The sequence below is a fragment of the Protopterus annectens genome, chromosome 5.part1 (genome assembly GCF_019279795.1).
Source record: "Protopterus annectens isolate FY-2018-M chromosome 5.part1, PAN1.0, whole genome shotgun sequence".
Classification (NCBI taxonomy): Eukaryota; Metazoa; Chordata; order Ceratodontiformes; family Protopteridae; genus Protopterus; species Protopterus annectens.
Window position 1 is genome coordinate 525,876,644 of NC_056736.1, and position 19,946 is coordinate 525,896,589.

General features: G+C 35.4%; 1 protein-coding gene across 1 annotated transcript in view; it reads left to right on the top strand.

The window, feature by feature from the left end:
* Positions 1-19,946, top strand: part of SIDT1 (SID1 transmembrane family member 1) — an 853,551-nt gene that overhangs the window by 96,011 nt on the left and 737,594 nt on the right. Inside the window, exon 2 of the mRNA XM_044073143.1 lies at positions 3,150-3,271. Within this exon, the coding sequence (XP_043929078.1) occupies positions 3,150-3,271 (122 nt within the window). The remainder of the gene's footprint in view (positions 1-3,149; positions 3,272-19,946) is intronic.

A 19,946-nucleotide genomic window follows, 5' to 3' on the forward strand; every position in this document is an offset into this window, starting at 1 on the left:
ACCACTGGGATTCCACCTGTTGGAACATGGGCTAAATTCTTGGCTAGGCTTGTAAGGGCCTCAGGACCAATAGCCTAGTAACTTCCTATGATCCTATGATCCTGTGTGCCAAAAACCAAAAGAAAGAATGTAAGGTGAAGGATCAGATGAGAAATCAAGAAATGTGGAAAATGCGTAAATATAGTTACAAGTACAGAAAACTCCTGGAGCAGCCTTATGTTGATCAGGAATGAATGCAGGAATGGTTAATGAGAGGCAAATTCAAACCAAAAGATGAAAGGTTAATATTGTCAGCCCAAGATAGTGGGCTATGTACACATTGGTTTACAAAGTCCATTGAACATGTGGAAGAAACAGACAAATGTAGGTTTTGTAATACAGAATTGGAGACAGTTGCACACCTTGTTGCTGGTTGTAACATAGTAATGGCAGGTGGATTGTATAATGAAAGGCATAATAATGTGGCAAGACTGTTACACTGGGGATTGTGCCAACATTATAATATTGAAGTAGCTGAAAAGCACTGGAAACATGAGCCACAAAGCATCATAGAAAACAATGAAGTTTATATCACATGGGATCACCCATTACCAACAGTTCAAAAGATAGATGCAAGAAAACCAGATATAGTGCTTCATGAAAAGAAGACAGATGTAGCATCAATCATTGAAATTGCTACACCCAGTGACTACAGTGTCTTGTGTATAGAGAGATACAAAGTCATAAAATATCAGGATTTGCATGCAGAAATGAGAGCAATGTGGAAGAAAGACATCCAGGCAGTTCCAATAATAGCAGGAGCAACAGGTCTTATAAGAAATAATCTACAATCGTATTTAGATATGTTACCGACACATGCAACCCTGTACAAACTGCAGAAGGAGTCATTACTGGGCACATTGTGGGTGCTGCAAACAGCACTTCTGGCTGACATCAAAGATTGAAACAATACTAATTTCATGAACTTTAATCATACTTTGACTTAGGAATGGGGCTCATTCCCGTCATGGTATTAGAAACCCAAAAGATTTGGAGAAATTAAAAAGAATAAAGAAAAGGTAGATGAAGAAAATAATTGGATTACAACAATGGACTATCTTTCAAAACTGGTTCAGATAGGTATTTAAATGATTTTCCTCAATAAGAGTTAAAGCAGGCATTATACTAACTTATAAGACTTTCAAGAGATCAACATTTATGTGACTGCTTAACACTAGCAACAGGCAACACTCTTCTAAAGAAGCTCAAAGTGGAGCCTAATTGGGGAAAATGCAAAACAAGCTAATAAGCAGGGTGAACTAATTTGCTGAGAAAGTTATCCCTTTTCAAAATGGTTTGCCAACTATACTTAAAAGAGGAGTCAATGCATAGACATTTACGACAGGGGTATATGAGTATTTTGACAATAGGCAATATTTCATTTGTTGAGAATCGCACCATTGGAACAATTAGCTCTCCGTATGAAAATGCTGTATGTATGTACACTTATAGATCTGTAAGTCATGGGCTCTTTGTAGGTACCACCCTAAATGTTGATATAACCTCAGCAGTTTTCCTAAGAGAAAAAACAAAAACGGTGTCTTAAAGGTGTTAAAACATGCAGTTAAGCTGGAAAATGTTCAGATATCTTTACTAAGAAAACTGTTCAAATGGAGTCTGGATATAGTGATATAATATGTTTTCTTTTAGCAGCAGGTGATATTGCAGATATCTCATATACAATTTGATTGTTTTCATTTAACCTCTATTTTGCAGTGATTGCAGCAGTAAACCTAGAAAAATTATTAGAGAAGATAGTAATAATGTGGTAGTTATTTCAGTGTTAATGGCTGTAGTTTTATTACTACAGTGGGGTAAAGGCCATATATAACTTTCAACGAAATGAGTTTCAACCAAATGAGTTTTCAGTGAAGTGAGCTTTCAGTCAAGAGGGCTAAGTGAAGTCAGTTTCTACCAAATGTGTTTTCAACCAAAGTACACCTACATATATATATATATATATATATATATATATATACATACATATATATATATATATATATATATATATATATATATATATATATATATATATATATATATATATACATACATATATATATATATATATATATATATATATATACATATATATATATATATATATATATATATACATATATAAGTGTGTATGTGTGTGTTTGTGTGTGTGTGTGTGTGTGTGTGTGTGTGTGTGTGTGTGTGTGTGCGTGTGTGTGTGCATAGTCCTTATCATTTAATAAAGGATGAAAGCACTAAGTACCGGCTCCTGGGTATTTTGTCCTGTGTTATAAGATTTTGTTTATTTTATACAGCCTTTTTGAAGTTTTTTGACTATATTTATTATTTTCTCTTCATACGTGCTCCAAGAGAGTTTTATATATATATATATATATATATATATATATATATATATATATATATATACATATATATAATATATATATATATATATATATATATATATATATATATATATATATATATAAAATCTAACTATATTATCTATATATCTATATCTATATATATATATTTACCAAATGATAAAACAGTCACAACGACAAACCATTCAGTAAAATATGTCAGAAATATCCAGCTTAGGTAGAGTCATACACTGTAAATATATATGTATATGTGTATATTTTTTCTCTCTATATATATCTATATATATTATATATATATATATATATATATATATATATATATATATATATATATATATATATATATATATATATATATATATATATATATATATATATATATAAACATATACATGCACACATACATATATGCATGTAATTAAATCACTAGCTGATGAAAATAAATATAGTAAATTGCACATACAGTACATTCTGACTGGTGAACTAAAACCAATATTAAGTTATAATGTAGTCAATAATCATGTTTTTCAGTAGGCCTATCAGATGGTAAAATCTTGTTAAAGACATCACCATTTATGATATTTATTATCATGCATTCCTTCATATAGGCACAGTGTGTTGGAAGTAAGTAAGTTAGTTGATGCTATTAGACTCACTCATTGTAGCTGCATGCCAGGTAGTTATGATGCACTTGTTAACAGATTGCAGTGCAAAGTTCCACATTAATAATGGCTTTCTTTTCATAAGGTGGATGCAGTTCGAGTGTACGTTAGCACATCTTCTTCTGATCTGCAGTATCCAGTTCTGTTTTTAGTTCGGCAACAGAAAGGAGTTTTGTCATGGCAAGTCCCACTCATTCTTCGGGGGCTGTAAGTAGTTTGTGTCTTGACTGGCAATATCATAAATATGTTAACGGAATAACTTGTGCTTATGACAGGAAATATTCTGCTTTGTATCCAACAGTAGCATAAGACTGGAGAATTTCTGTCAATAGCTACATAAGCTTGTTTATAAAAACACAAAAGCCTGTTAACTATGCAGCTAATAGCTAGAAAGGGAAATGGTATTCCTGTGTGATCCACATTTGCAATGCATTTTAAATTCCAGCATGACTCATTTTCAAAACTTAAGGAATGGAGTTGGATAACATGAACTACTGCTTATGAATTAGAATCAGCAGAAGAAAAGTGCTTTGGTGGAATGAAGGTTGGTGAATGAACTTGGCTACGTATGACTAGGGATATTGGCATTATTATGCATGTGTGTGTGTGTGTATATATGTTTTATATTCTTAAACACAGAGTCACGCATACTCCTCTATCAAAATATTGATTCCTTTTAGCTGATTCACAAAACAATGAATTATCAGAATGAGTAAGTGTGTTTCATAACATTTAGTAGTCAACTAAAATACAAATACATTGATCAAACATCATTCATCCATTTACTCTGCATGCATACCTCTGTCTATCTATCTATCTATCTATCTATCTATCTATCTATCTATCTATCTGTCTATTTATCTATCTATCTGACTGTCTATCTATATATGATTATAGTTAAATTGGTTGAATAACATTTATGTGACTAAAGTTGACTACTGCTGGTTTTGAGTGAAAGGGCAAAGTCTGTCTTGTTTGAGTTCTGGTTGATTGGCAAAGGTAAGTTGTTGTTTTGAGAGTTTGTGTGTGAATGCCCGTGTTTTAGGGTTAAGGTAAGGGTTAGATAAGGGGATTAATGTAATTTTTGTGTGTATGTGAGTGTTTTAAGGTAAGGTAACGGGATAGATTTAGTGTGTGTGTTTATGAATATGATTGTTAGGAGAGAGGTGAAATGTCTGTGTCTATTTGTATGTGCTTGGTGAGTACTATGCTGTGATAGGTTATGAAATGGGATTTTGTAATGTAAGCTTCTCCTTAGGGTTAGGGTTAGGGTCAGGGTTAGGGTTAGCACACATTGCTAAAATGGAGCAGGGAGAGGGTGAAGCTTCAGAAATCATCTGGGAGTCTGGAGGAGTTTCAGCTACTTGTGTTTGATGCATGTTGTTGATGAGAGCCTGTCCACTGCTAGAGCATTCAGCTGTGAGATAAGTGTCCAGTACAAGGTCCTTATTCACTGGCAGAAGTCCTAGTATCAAAGAACCACAAGGTTCCCTACATTGGAGCAGAGAGATTCTCATAAATGACTGTTTTCTTTTCCACTAAAGGAAGTCTTGGTGCATTCCATTGCTTTAGAGGTACTGAAGGATTGCCTTTATGCTGGAGAAAAGGCCTTGGATGTGGCATCTGGAAGGGGATATTTCATAGCTTATTTTTCTAGAATGGTTCTGAAGATGGTCTTTGGTTCTAACAAAAGAGACTAAACTGGTTTAGAGTGAACATAAAAATTGTTTTTATGTTGAACAACATGTCCACTCTGTGAGTGTTTTTTGTGGTTCTTAATGCAATTTTTGGGTGCCCTGCAGTTCCTTTGGCATTATTGGTGTGGTAATACATGCATTGATTTAATCTGTTTCTGTTTACCAGGGTAGCTTTATATCTTTTGGTAATTGTGGGGTAGGAGACAGTAAGACGGTCCACTTTTTCCTTCTGTTCTTCACTCCTTTATTTAGTTTTGTCCATTTAATGGACCCCCAGCCAGTCGACTAATTATGTTTTTTCCACAGGGCTCTCTTCCTTCTCTTTTTCCTCTTCTTATTTTTCTGCAGCTCTTCCTCCTGCTTCTCCTTTTTCTTCTTCACTTATGTATTCATCTTTCAATTTTTTTTTCTGTATCCTTTTCATTGGCTTAACCTGTAACCCTGAAACACAGCCTCTCACAACTGTGCTGTCACCTGTCATCTTGCATTCAGTTGACCCAGTCCTACTGCTGAAAATGGAGTGGAAAAAAAACCTCTGCCACCTCAGTCAGGTAGGGAGGGGAACCACAGAAGCATTTTTTTTAATTCTGGATATTTAAGCTGCTTAAGAGTTTTTTTTTTATTCTTGTTCTTAGTAATTAGATATCGGTTATAGCCATGGTGGTGCAGCGGTAGCATTGTTGCCTTACAGCAAGAGTTTTCCTGTTCGATTCTCAGCTGGAGTGCCTTCTGTGTGGAGTCTGCTTGTCCTCCACGCGGTCGAGTAGCCTCCGAAAGACATGCGTGAATGGGTGTGCCTTCGCTGAAGGTTGGCCGCCAGGCTGGCAACACAGCACCATAAAAAAATCTACTGCCAATCTTTAGCAGATCGGAGTTCCACTGTGGCGACCCCTAACCGGGAAAAAGCCGAAAAGACAAACAAGTAATAAGAAAGCAGTCTCTGCAGGGTGACTGCATTTACTTTCAAATAAACATTTATTCTTTGATAAGGCTAACAGTCTTTCTCTTTTACAGTTTAGCTTTTTAGTCAGATCATACCTTTTCAGGTAAGCGCTTTTAAAATAAACGAACTTCCTAAGCATTTTAAATATGTCTTTATCAGTAACAATTTGAATATCTGTTCATCAGTTAATACATTCTGTTTATATTTGTAGGATAGGGAAAAGCATGTGGTTAATACAGTAACAAGATAAGAAGACAGGTAAGTACCTGCACTCTCACTGGACACAGTTCATCACTACCTAGCAGTGAGGGGAGATCCCCAGGGTGGTATTCATATTGACTTGGGGAAGACTGGCCAGAACACTGAGGAAATTCTTCTGCTTGGTATCAGAGGGGACTCTCACTTAATTTCCAATGGAGCATAAAGTCCAACTTGGCAACAGCAAAGATATGAGTAGAAGAAAATGCAGTAATAGTGATATCTTTACAAGGCGAAACACATCCAATGATAAACTTTAAAGATGGATACATTATAAGCTGATGTTTCTAACAGACACAGTGAAGCTTTACTGGGCACAATTTGGAGGATGATTCTGATACTTTGCTTGTTCAAAGCACTGCTATGACTTCAAATTCAGCTTCAGACATCTGGGAAAATGCAAATGTGACATATAATGAGATTAGGAATACCGGGGAGTTTGCAAGTGACATATGAAGACCACAGACATGTGAAGAGGTTGTTAGATGTTCAGTAGCTTCAACAAATGAGAAATGCCTTATCTTTGGACCAGAGATTTTTTTTTTCCATTGAGATTCAGACTGTTGATAAGACTGGGAATCCCCATGAATATTTAGTAACTTTGGAAACGTGATTTTTGCCTTTTGGAATACCAATACAGCAGGTTAGAGCTCTATTGTATTTTTAGAATGAATCTCTATATGACTCTAGTTTGGAAACTGAAGACACTCTTATTCAAATCTGCACTGAATTTGAAAAAAAAATGCAGGACACACTGGAATAATTTTGCATTGTATGATTTACATTTGAACAGAAAGAGTGGTATGCAGATTTCTTATAGAAATATTTATTTGGTGGTACAGAGTATCTCAAATGAACTAAGATAAATTTGTAGTGTTGTTTCTAATTTTGTTCATGTGAAGAACAAAATTAATTTATGGACTGAAGTTGGGAATGCACACCTGAACTTTCTTTTGGAAACAAAACTTTAAAACATGATAAAAAATTAGATCAGTAAAGAATAATGCATATGTTCATAGGCTACAGTACTGGCCAACATTGTTTTAGATGTGGATGGATGGAGAAGTGTGACATACCAAAGATAATTGTGTAAAAAAACTGTATGAGACATTGGTCTGAGGACCATTTTGGGTGGCTTGTCCAAGGAAAAATTTGGTTGTGGAAGCAAAAATTATAGTAGAACAAGTAACGGATAGAATTATAGTACAAACACAAGAAGAAGCAGAGAATCTCAACATTAGTGGTTTAGAAAATACTATAGAGATTGAAACCTTAAATATATTGTTAGTTGTAGATGAAGAGTCTGAAGATACAATGATGGGGTAGTAGGTATGACACAGGTAGTTCCAATGATGTAAGAAGTAAGAGAGAAAGGAAAGAGAAACATAAAAAGGGGAAGGTAAAGTGAAGCACTTTATTTAATGTAAACAGCATGAAGGATGTGAGCAGACAGGGGGCTATTGCTGAATGGCTGAATTAGCTTACCAGTGATATTATTTGACTATAAGATGCTAAGAAATTTAGTACTTTGGGAAAAATTAAGGCCTGAATGCTGTTTACACTGTAATGCTTACTGGGACCATTGGGCCAAAGAATACTTGGGGTAAACATTTTGTTAAAAAAAAAAAAAAACTTGCTCAGCAAGTTACTTCTTAACGTAGCCCTGCTATAGACAGAACCCCATGTATAGATTGAAAAAAATGGAAAGAAGTGGAGAATTTTAGCAACGTATGCCCATTTAATACCTTAAATAATGTTAACGTTTTAGGACTCTTTGATAACATAAGAAACAGGGTGTGGATTTGAAATAAAATGTATGCACTGAAACTGGAAGAAAGGGAAAAGGCAGGAATGAAACAATGTGTAGTGTATTACTTTAATTATCAGCTAAAATGGCTTGTATATTTTGCAACCCTGTACAGACCCTTATCTCAAAGGTAATTTAGCAACCAAGACTGACATCTTTACATGTTCTAAAACTATAAAAGTTATATGATAAAACATGGGTTTTCAGATAATTTAGGTTTATATTATAGGTATGGTAAAAGACAAGGAGCTGTTTTCATAGCAATGATACACAGTCCCACTGGGCTGGTGCGAGGTTCTACATGTGTACCAGAATCCTGTGATATTCTTAAAGGGACATACACAATGGAAATGCAGCATATCTAATTGAGTACCTGGACTCTAGGTACAGAGTTGGTATACAAATGAGGATCCACAGTGTTGTATGCTATTCACAAAACCATGAACCAAGTAGTTTACTGTGGAAGTGGGACCAGTATGCATGGAGATACAGCCAGGGACCTCCAGCATGATTTACAGCAATCCAGCACCCTAAGATCAAGAGGTGTTGATATGATCAGCATATATTCCACATAAGAGTGCAAAAACTTATAAGTATGCAAAGGTATATCTCAGCATTCACTGCAGTAGATACAAACACACTGCTACAACCACATCTGTCAATTCTCAACACAATGCCATCAACAAGTTCCAGTGACAGCATATCCTGCAACAGACTCCTGCATTGAAATATCACTCTAATAAGCCCCCCCATTGTCATGACAAAACAGAGTGGAAATATGAAATTTTTCTCTTACATGACAGTAGAGTAGGGAGACCACCCCTCACACATACAGATTTATTGCCATATCAGCTGCTGATAGGAACATGTCCACAAGTGACAGCTGACTGACTACGTATCTGTGCTTCCTTCATTGACCTACAAACTGCCATTCTCTATGGGACCTATGTAGCAAAGTATGTCACAGATGCATTGAAGTGTCAAATCTCAGGCATATTTAGTAAAGATGTTGTCCCCCCACAACACACATAGATCCTTCACACACACATAGATACAATCAACTACTTCAATCTTTTTTTTTTCTTGCTAGTGAACAGTTCCTCAGCTGTTACTTGTTTGGGAGCATGGTTATGACCATAACTGAGTATAACATGTATCAATGTCCTACCAGCAAAATGCCTGATTATTCTACAGATTGTGGTTTGGCTCAAAAAGTAATATCCAAATAGAATATATTTTAAAACGTCAGCAGCTCAGACGTTATGAGTGCTAGTTATTTATCCAGTCCTCTGCTGGAAATGGCTATTGGACTGGGACACATTTAACAAAAAACGAAGGTGTCTAGTATAAATTAAAGCAATTATAACAGAATAAATGTTAGGCTATAATAGTGCACAAGGTGGCTACAGTATTAAAAAATTGTAGGTCACCCTACTGCATGCTACATCTAAGAACACAATAAAAAGAGCTGCTATTGCAGTGAGCCTTGGCTGCCCCCACTCCCAGGATGGGCAAGCCAGTGTTGGTCACTCACTGCTATCCTCCATCACCCGGTCTCCTCAGCACACATTCTGTATTTATTGGGTAAATAAACCAATAAAAATCCTACCTATAACAATCAATAAAGTAATACAGCTCTAGAAAAACTTAAAACTCCAAATACAAACAATAAATATACAAGTATAAATAAATAAGTGTGCATGCGCACGTGTGCGCGCACGCGCGCACGCACACACATACACACACACACACACACACACACACACACACACACACACACACACACACACACACACATCTATGAAGTCCATTCAGAAGATCATCTCAATAGAAAGTCAAAGTTCATATGATCAAGACTGCAAGACTCACTTTCCCAAAAGTCAAATGATGGAAATCAACAAAAATTTACATTTTTGCGGTAGGGCAAGCCACCCTGCACCCCCCCATGCATAATATATATGCCAACTCCAAGATTGCATTACAGTGGTAAAAGGGTAAGTTCCCGATCCCTACAGTACCGCGATCTCCATTCAAAAGCATTGACATTTTGGAAAGTTGCTGATATAGTCTCAACCATAGGAACTTCAACTTTCTGTTAAGTCGATCTTCTGAATGGGACCCACAGATATATATATATATATATATATATATATATATATATATATATATATATATATATATATATATATATATGTGTGTGTGTGTGTGTGTGTGTGTGTACATGTATATATACATATATCTTTAGACATACATGAGAATATATGCATATATGTATATACATATGTGTGTATGTATGTAGAATCAGTGGGTGTGAAGGCACTCATTAAAAAAATAGATGGGAAAACATAATTATAATTATTCCTATATATGCTGGTGTTTTGTTAAACTTTTGTTAAACTTATTCCATTCTTTTTCTATATAAATGCTTGCGGTCTCATAACTTGCACATGAATTAACTTGCATCGGTCTGCTTGGTTGAATTCCAAGCTTGATCTAACTGATAAGTGATAAAACAGTGATGTGTGAATAACAGGTATATATTTTAATAACTAAAAGACTAGATGTACACAAACCATAGATTGAATGATGTTAATAACTGAATACAGAAGAGAAACTGTTGTTTACTATAATATAACACTTTATGTGTTAATCTAAATGGGTCTCTTCTTAGGTTACATAAAATGCAATACGTTTATATAATAAATAATGATAATAGATGAGAGGATCTCTAGTTATTAGAAAAATGGACATTGGTGTAAAATAAATAAAGAAAAATGAATAACTATCAAATAAATAAATATATGCATGATCAATAAAATATGGATAGTACAAATCCATACATCAGGATGGATTAAAAAAATGTCTTTAAATGTTAGTGGCCTAAACTGTAATCAATAAAGTGGTATGACTATGAGGTTAGTAAATGTATATAAACCATACTTTTTTACAATACACTCATATTAATAAGTCAGATGACAAGAAATTCAATTTACACCAATATGAAATGTTAAGTCAATTATCTTATAAGGGTAAAATAATGGGTAGTGGCCATTATATAGAAGAAATGTATAATAATGCCAACAGTTTTATTTAAATATAAATATAGTAAATGAATGTTTACAATAGTAATTACTGAATTTGGTTAACAAGTTATTATTACTAGCTAATGTTTATCAGATACAATTTAAGGAGCTATTAAGTCTATGAAATATTTAGAAATCATTTTAATAACATGAATGGGGGGGTTCAGTCTTAGGTGAATATTTTAACTGGATTTTTCATAAAGACAAACCTGGTACACTAAGAGAACCAATAATTTTAGCATTAGCCAAAACATTAAAGAATTACAAACAACACCATCTAACTATACCTATCCACGTGTGAGCAATAACCTATATATGAGTGTATGTACATGTGTGTGTGTGTGTGTGTGTGTGTGTGTGTGTGTGTGTGTGTGTGTGTGTGTGTGTGTGTATATATGTATGCATGTACATATATATGTGTGTGTGTTTGTGTATATGTATGTATGTGTGCGTGTGTGTATGTGTGTGTGTGTGTGTATATATATATATATATATATATATATATATATATATATATATATATATATATATATATATATATATATATGTAGTGTGTGTGTGTATGTATCTGTGTGTATGTATGTGTATGCATTGCATGTATATTTGCTTGAATGTATATATGGAAAATTTAAACATTTATATACTCTTTTTCAATTGTGAAATATCTTGCAATGCTCTACCAGGTTATCTACTCTTATTGTATATTCTGTACACTTGTATTTTTAACCAAAAGAGGGAATATCCTCTTATTGTATACTAACAGCTGTAAAGTCTACCATCTGTATGCTACTACTCTGCAATGTCTCTCTTGTAAATTTTTCTTCTCTCTGTAAACTTTTGGAGTTTTTGTCCCCAGGACTCCACTGAAAGCAGACACTTGTTGTTCAGTTGGACTATCCTGGCAAACAAATGTTAAATAAATAAATAAAAATAAAATTTGACTTAAATGTTTTTGTTTCAATTCTGCTTAAACATTTTCAATTCCACTTATATTGACCTGTATGGTGATATAGTTTTTTATATTTTTCTGCATTTTTCTATGTTTTAGAAAAAAAGGTTATATGTTTGCATTTTTAACTTGTTTTGGGATCTTAGTCTTCTAGCTTCATTTGCAGTTGTGGTTGAACTGCGAATTACTGCAAGATAAGAGCCTTGTTTATGCATGAAACTGTACCTCTATCTGTATAAGTAGAATTACTTGTTAAAGTTAGATGTTTATATTTTGAATTTGGTCTGGGACCTTAGTCTTGCAGCATCATTTGCAGTTGTGGAAGAATTGTAAACTACTGCAGAATTGGAGCCTCACTTAGTCGTTTATTACTTCATTTTTCCATAAACAATGTTATTGGTAAATCTCTGTCCAGTCAGATGCCCTAGACTAAAGTCTGGATTGCAACAGTGCCGTATTATAATTTTGGTGCAAAATTTGTGCTTCTACAGATCGTTACATGCCAGTTTTGCTGCTAGAATCCTATATTCTGCTTGTCATTTTGCTACTTAAAGTTGCATCAGTGCCTTTATATTTGCTAATTTTGCCCTGTTCTTGTGTCTTCTCCAGTTCCCACTTATATATTAAGTATTTGTCTTGCTGCTGTTCCTGATTGTACCCTATTTACAGCTTTTCCCTGACCCCCCCACAAAGTTTCAGGACTTTTAACCTACCTGGGGCCATTGGCTCCCTCTCTAGCTAGTTTGCTGTAGCAAGCGAAGAACTATGCCCACCCAGGTTTTTTTATTCAACACTTTTAGAAGTACAGAAAGCTCTGAATTGTAAAACTAGCTTTTCATCATAAAGTGAAGAAAAAAGCTGCACTGAGCTGCACTCAATGCACTGCTACTGTTGGACTTACTCTATAGTGGATCGCCTGTGCAAGAGCTTTTTTCCCTATATGACACCTGCAAAATCTATACAAGCTTAGAAATCTATGTCTGAGGCTCAAATAACTAGCACAAAGCACAAATAAACACACACTGAGATGCACTACACCCCTGACCAAATAACTAGGCATTTTCTTGTGCTTTAGTAGTAAGTCCACCCAAACATTATTCTAAACAACTGAACTCCAAGCAGTTATAGTCATCCCTGCCACCTCCCATGAGTCATCCCTATCAAAACCATGGATCAGCACTTCCTCACAACTTCTGTAGCCAGCCTGATTGAGATGGAAATCTTGAGAAAGTGTAAGAATTGTCTCATGTTGTCTAATAATCATATACTACTCAAACAGCATAACACAGTGTGTGAGAGAAACATATATAATGACATCAGAGGCAACAATCTCACAATCGTCAGCAGTGCACCACCACCACCCCTCATAAAGGCAATCACAATACACATAATCCATCATATGCTGAGGTTCTAAAGATTAACTTGCCTAAACCTCAGAGATCTCCAAAATGCAACACAGGAACAAGGCACAAAGCATACTCAGCAAGTTAAACCTACCACCTCACGCAGCAGAAGGAGTCCCAAAATCATGGACCAACCAAACATTCTGGTTATATGTTACTCTATTGTAAAGCATACTGTTTTACCTCTTACCAGGATGAACAATGAAAGAATGATGGTTAGTTGCTTGTTTGGTGCCAGGATCCATCAGATCATGGATGCAATCAAGTCCTTGAGCAACAAGCACCAGTATGGCTCTATCATACAACATGTGAGTTTCTGTGACTTGAGATGTATCTCCCTCGATTATATGAAAAGAGACCAAAACAAGCTCTCAAAAGTATATGAACCAGGCAGATATGAGCCTAGCATTGAGCAGGATTCTACTTTCCCTAAGGATGATGCCACAATCTGAGCAAAAATAACTAACTTCAATAATTGATTAGGTTTTTGATGTCATTCAGTGGGGACGGGGGTCTAATATTTTTCAACACAGGAGGATGTGATAAACAAATCACATTGCTTCACTAGGAATCATTTACATCTGTCCCCTCTAGGGTTTTGAATATTGACAAAAGACATTGTCCACTCCATAGTGCAGTGATGGCGAACCTATGACATGTGTCAAAGGTGACATGCCACAACATTTTGGGTGACACACCAGCATTCACCAATACCCGAGTTACCAAAGAAACTGAATGAACAAAAATATTTATTTATTTATGTATTTACATTTCCTGCTGGGTAATGTCCCACTGGGCTGAAAGCCCTTTTTCAGCGGAGACCTGGGGAGAAAAGCTCCAGAAGTAAAAGATAATAGATAACAAAGTATAATAATGATTTACAACTTATAAATACATAATAAAGTTACACACAGTAAGTAAGAAGCAATAAGTTAAAAAAGGTAAATACAGCAACAAGAAAAATAAAAGGTTACAAAAACTAGTTAAATAAGAAACTAACACAAAACTGTGCACTGAAATACATACGTATGGTAGAAGAAATATAATACAAGAAATATGTGACCCTGCACTTATGTGTTAAAACTCAGCAACAAAAAAAGTCATTAATTGATGTTAATCTAATCAAATGCAATGTCTTCCAAACTTTTTTTCAGTTCAATTCAAAATTACTATTAAAAGTTGGATACATTTTTGGTGCACTATTTTAAGCCTAATTATCAGCGTGCATATCATTTTCTTTATTGTAAGGCACTGATTTTTCTTTTACTCTTATAATGCATAGTAGCACACGATTGAACTGTTTTTTTTTAAATAAATGGATATGTAAAGAATTGTTTCTCTTTTGTTTGGTGGGGGGGGGGTGACACACCAGCAGAGTCAAGATATAGGCATTTTCTGAATTTTTGACACACTGAGCCCAAAAGGTTTACCATCACTGCCTTAGTGCCTTATTTAGGCAAGGCCAACCTGATAAACCTACCAACATACTGAAACAAACAAAGGAAAATATGAAGGTTTTACTGATCAATGATAGCAGCCTAAAGAAGAAACTCCATTTTCTACAGGCCCTCCTCACCTCGGAGGATGTAGATGCCTGTGCAGTGACTGAGACATTGCTAAAATGGTAGAGAGCACTCCAGCTGTGCAAGGCTATAAAACTTTCCACAGATATAGACAGCTACTGCACAAGAGGCAAAAAAGTGGAGGTGTCTCCGTCTTTCTGCAGTAGAGACTTACATCAAGGCTGGTAAAGTAGCATGATGCACTAGAGCTTCTTCATGTCCAAATAGCCATCAGAAAGGCTCCTATGCTATATATATTAGCTAGCAATAGAACTCCCACTGTCACCCAATAAAGCCACAATGCTTATCTACAGAAACTGGAATCGCTGAATATTAAACCAATACCATGTCTCTAGGTAACCTAAACTAGCCTACTAAACCACCAGTGCACAAGCACAGAGATTCCTGGACATTGGCAATACAAATCTCTGGAACAATTAGGGAGAACAACATCTTGAATCATATCCTTACTAATATGGGAGCATCTTGCACCATCCCTTGCTTATCTTCATCACTTGTCAGGTCTGACCATAAAGATGTCTCCTCTGAAATAAAACTGAAACCAGAGATCACTTCCACCCAAGGTACCTTTAGAAATTTCTCCAAGACAATTTTTTGCCTCCTAAGTAATACATTGGCAAACTTCAATCATCATCATCATCTTCATCAATCCCCTTTCTCCCATTTTCTACATGGAGTGTGGGTTTCTTGTCAATTATTGCCATTTCTTTCTATTCTGTGCAATTCTCCTGCCTGACTGTCACAGTTCTTCTCTTGCACAATCCATCCACTTATTTATTTTATTTATTTTTACATTTGTTAACCGGGTTAGTCCAACTGGGCCCAGAGAGCCCTTTTTCGACGGAGACCAGAGGAGGAGAAAAGCTCCAGGAAAGTAATTAAAAAATAAAAAAAGCCTAACAATTCAAGTTGTAAGGTACTTAACAGTACAAAAATGGAGAGAAATATAGAGTACAAATATATGTAAGACAAAAGTACAGTATTTTGCAAATGAAGTAACTATATGAGAAATTTGATTAGCATTAAATTATTTACAAGGAATGTAGTAATGCCTAAAATAATAAAAAAAGCAGAGTAACATCATGACATACTACAACAAAGATGCAGTTAATCGTATAGGTACTGACTACAGAGAGCGTAATTTATGTAGACAGTTTAGGTAGATACCAGGCAGATATGTTAATTGAGGGAAGAAGAAAAAGTCATTAGGTAGTTTCCTGACACTTCTTTGCTGGATGGCCTTGTTTCCTCTTGCCTTCTTCCTGTCTGTCCTAAATCATCTTCATCAGATTGTAAATCTTCTTCACCAGATTTCCTTTTCTGCACATATGCCTGAACCACTGTAATCTGTTCTCTTTGACCTTTTCTGCAATTGGAGCTACTTTTGCTTCTGTGCTTATGTCCTCATTACTCCATCTGTCTAATAGTGTGCACCCTATCACATATCTCAGGCACTTCATCTCCACAACCTCTTGCTTGCTCAACTGCTCTGCCTTTACTGCCCAGGTTTCTATATCATGCAGTAGTACTGGTTACTCTACTGTTTTGTACAACTTGTTTTTCAGCTTCTTTGGCATTCTTCTGCCATATACTACACCTGACATTCTGTGCCAGTTGGCTGCAACCCTTTTGATTCTAACTTTGACCTACTTATTCAGACTTTCTTTCTCTTCACCACCCCTCACAGCTACTTGAAGCTGCATACCATTATTTTCCCTTCTGTCTCAATTCTTAGCTTCTTCTGAACTCTACTATTTGCTGCCATTACAAATAACTTATCTGTACTCAGTTCTATCCCATGTGTCTTCAGTTTTGCATTCTATTTCCCTATCCTTTGCAGATTCTGCCTGTACTGCCACATCATCTGCACACAGCAGCTTTGTTGATTCCTCCCCTGCAACCTGTTTGCTAATATAGCCATTCACCAGTATGAGCAGCAGTGGGCTCAGAGCTGAACCCTGATGCACACTCATTCCCACCGTGAACCCATCTCTGAGACTTAACACCATTCAAACTTGAGATTTTTGAGTCTGAAGAAGTGACTGGGAAGTCGTGAATGCACTTACTCTCTTTTTTTGTTTTATTAAAGGTGTTATAGTTTAAGCAGTGGTTGGTCCTCTTTGGTCTTTTGAAAAATATTGTTGTTTTACTTATAGAGGACCATTCCCTAGTTCCTGCTCTTTTTCTGACAAGTAGAGAAAAGCTACAGTCATTCCCCTGCATAATGGAGGACCCACCACAGACCCAGGCAATTGCAGACCAGTAAGTCTAAGTCTAACTAGCCTCATATGCAAAGTCATTGGAAGACTTATCATGCAACTAATCAATAAGGACCTAGGAAATCTACAAACACTAGACCTGTCTCAGGTTGGATTCGTCAAGAGCTCTGGTGGATGCTTGAAAAGGTCACCAAAGCAATAAATGAAGGTAATAAAACAGTGCACACCACATACTTACCTGGGCAAAGCTTTTGACATAATCCCAAACTCAGGCATGGTAGAAAAGCTAAATAAACTGGGAATAACCTCCCTACCTCACCCAGTGGATTGCCTGCTGTCTTACAGATAGGACACAAGAGCTCAAAATAGGAGAATCTACCTCCACAAAGAGACTGGTCACCAGTAGAATCCCCCAGTGTTTGGTACCGGGACCTCTTTTGTTTTGCATCTACTTTTCTAATGTAAAAGCTAATAGCTATGGAGCAGTTATTGAATCCCCAGTTAAATTAGCCATCCAGCAGGAGGTTTGTCCTAAACAAATAACTGCTGCTAGAATTATGGATGGAAACTAAATCCCCAAAAAATGCATTATCATATCCTTTGTGAAGTTGTCTACCCCAGGGAACTGCCAAATTGGCAATATGCTCCTGAGAGTTAATCAGGTTGTTCAAGATTTGTGAACTTATGTGGACAGTGAACTATCTTTCAACCAACATGTGTTCTCTGTAATAAGAAAGTCCTTCTATATTGCACAGCTTATAAACAAAGGGATTGTGACTAGATCTAGAGATGCCATAACTTCATAAGTAAGTTTAAGCCTAGCCAATTTCTCTTGAAAAGTGAGAAGGAAACACTATATATTGTGTCGGGGAGGTAAACACCTTAGCCATTATACCAACTCCCAACCTTCATTATACCCATCCCCAACTCCCACCCAAAAAATAGTTCTACTGAGGATCGAACCTAAGACTTCCTGTTTATGAAGTAGATGTAATAACCACTACACTACATAATCTATATTGTCCCCTTTACTCAACCATCATTAGGCCAGTCATTGAGTATAATTCTCACTTTGGCATCAATCTGTTCAGACACATTCAACAGCTGTAACACCCACAGAGATACCTTACTGAAAGGATACAAGGCCTAAGCAATCTGTCCTAAGTAAACCACCTCAAATCTGTCACTATATTCAGTAACCTACATACTGATAAGATGTGACCTGCACCTGGCAAGCAAGTCATCTTCTGACCCGATTCTGATAGACCTACTATTGCACATCAGCAAGTCAAATGGCATCAGAAATACTCAGTCTAGGGAGTTAAAACTCTACTGCAACAGCTACAGAATGATTTGGGAGACAAGTATATCTTGCAGAGAATGCCACTGCTCTGGAACAGACTGCCCATCCACATAAAACAAAGCTCATACCTGTCCATATTCAAGTATAACTGGGATATATGGATGGGTAATAGAAATTTTTTCAGGACTGCCCATCTACTTGTAATGTATAGAGGCCTGTCCTAAATGCTTTATCTCATGCATGGGTCCTCTCAAATTATCTATGGTATGATCCCATTTAATTGCACTGTGGTACTATATAATTATCAACAATCGGATGGGCAAGGACAACCTAACACCAAACATGATAGGTTAATTCAAGCACCAAAAAGGAAATTGGCTAGACTTAAAATGGCCCACAAGGGCATCTAGCATGGGCCTATGAATCTATAATCATTTAAATCATAGCATTACATGTGGTATAAAAGATACTGACTCTTTAATTCATTCCCACTATTCATTTGCATTTCAGACTCAGTCAAGAACTGACAACATTTTCATTCTAAATTATTCAATATCTAAGGTTGAAAGTTTCAAGATCTTCTCATTCCCTCTATCAAACCATAATGTGCTTAGACTTATTGTACAATTTATGGGAATAAACTAACAATGATAATTAGATTGCCAAGAGTTGGGGGTTGTAATAATGGTTAAGCTGTTTAACTTAGAGACACAAAGTGAAAGGTTAAAAATCTCACTTGTGGAATATAAATTGGATAGTCTTAAAAAGGCCCACAGGGGCAACTGGTCAAGTAGTCACCTATGAACCAGCATATAATACAAGACTAGAGAAATTCCAAAAATGTCTAATTACCAGCATATAATACAAGACTAGAGAAATTCCAAAAATGTCTAATTAGTGAGATACAAAATTTTACTTATAATTAATAAATGAGATAATATTTAAAACATGTGATTTAGGACACTCCCAGAAAGCTTGTTTGTATGGAAAATGCTGAACTGGGATTTAAATAAAGTTAAATATTAGGATAAAGAGTTGCTTGACATACAATAGAATTTGTATAAAGCTAAATGTATGATGAAAAAGGAAATAAAATATTCTTGTCTTGAATCAACACTCTTTATACAAAAATCAAGAACTGCTTTTCCATAAAATATCTCTAGTGTTACAGAAATTAAAATTTGTTAGTTATTCAATGAAACCAAAACACATGCATAATTTAATAAGTAAATCAAAACTATGTCAAAAAGAAATGCAATTCAGGTGATTAAAGATTTAAAAATGGTAAAATAAAATGGAAATAGAACAATTCTTGCACAATTTAGAGATTTTTATAAAAGTATTAATAATGCCCTTCTTTTTCAAACAGATAATATCTCGAATATAAATAGCTTTCTAGAAATTAATATATGCAAGAAACTACAAAAAAGCAGTGGTTTGTATTTATAAAAAAATCCATTAACTCACTAACAAAGTTAATGGATTACAAATAAAAACTCCCCCATTCAGATGGCATAATAGCTAAAGTATATAGATTATTTACTGATAAAATGACATCATTTTTATATGAAAGAATTACTAAAATACAAGAAAATGAAATCCATTCTTCATGGAAATATACATATATAACACCTATA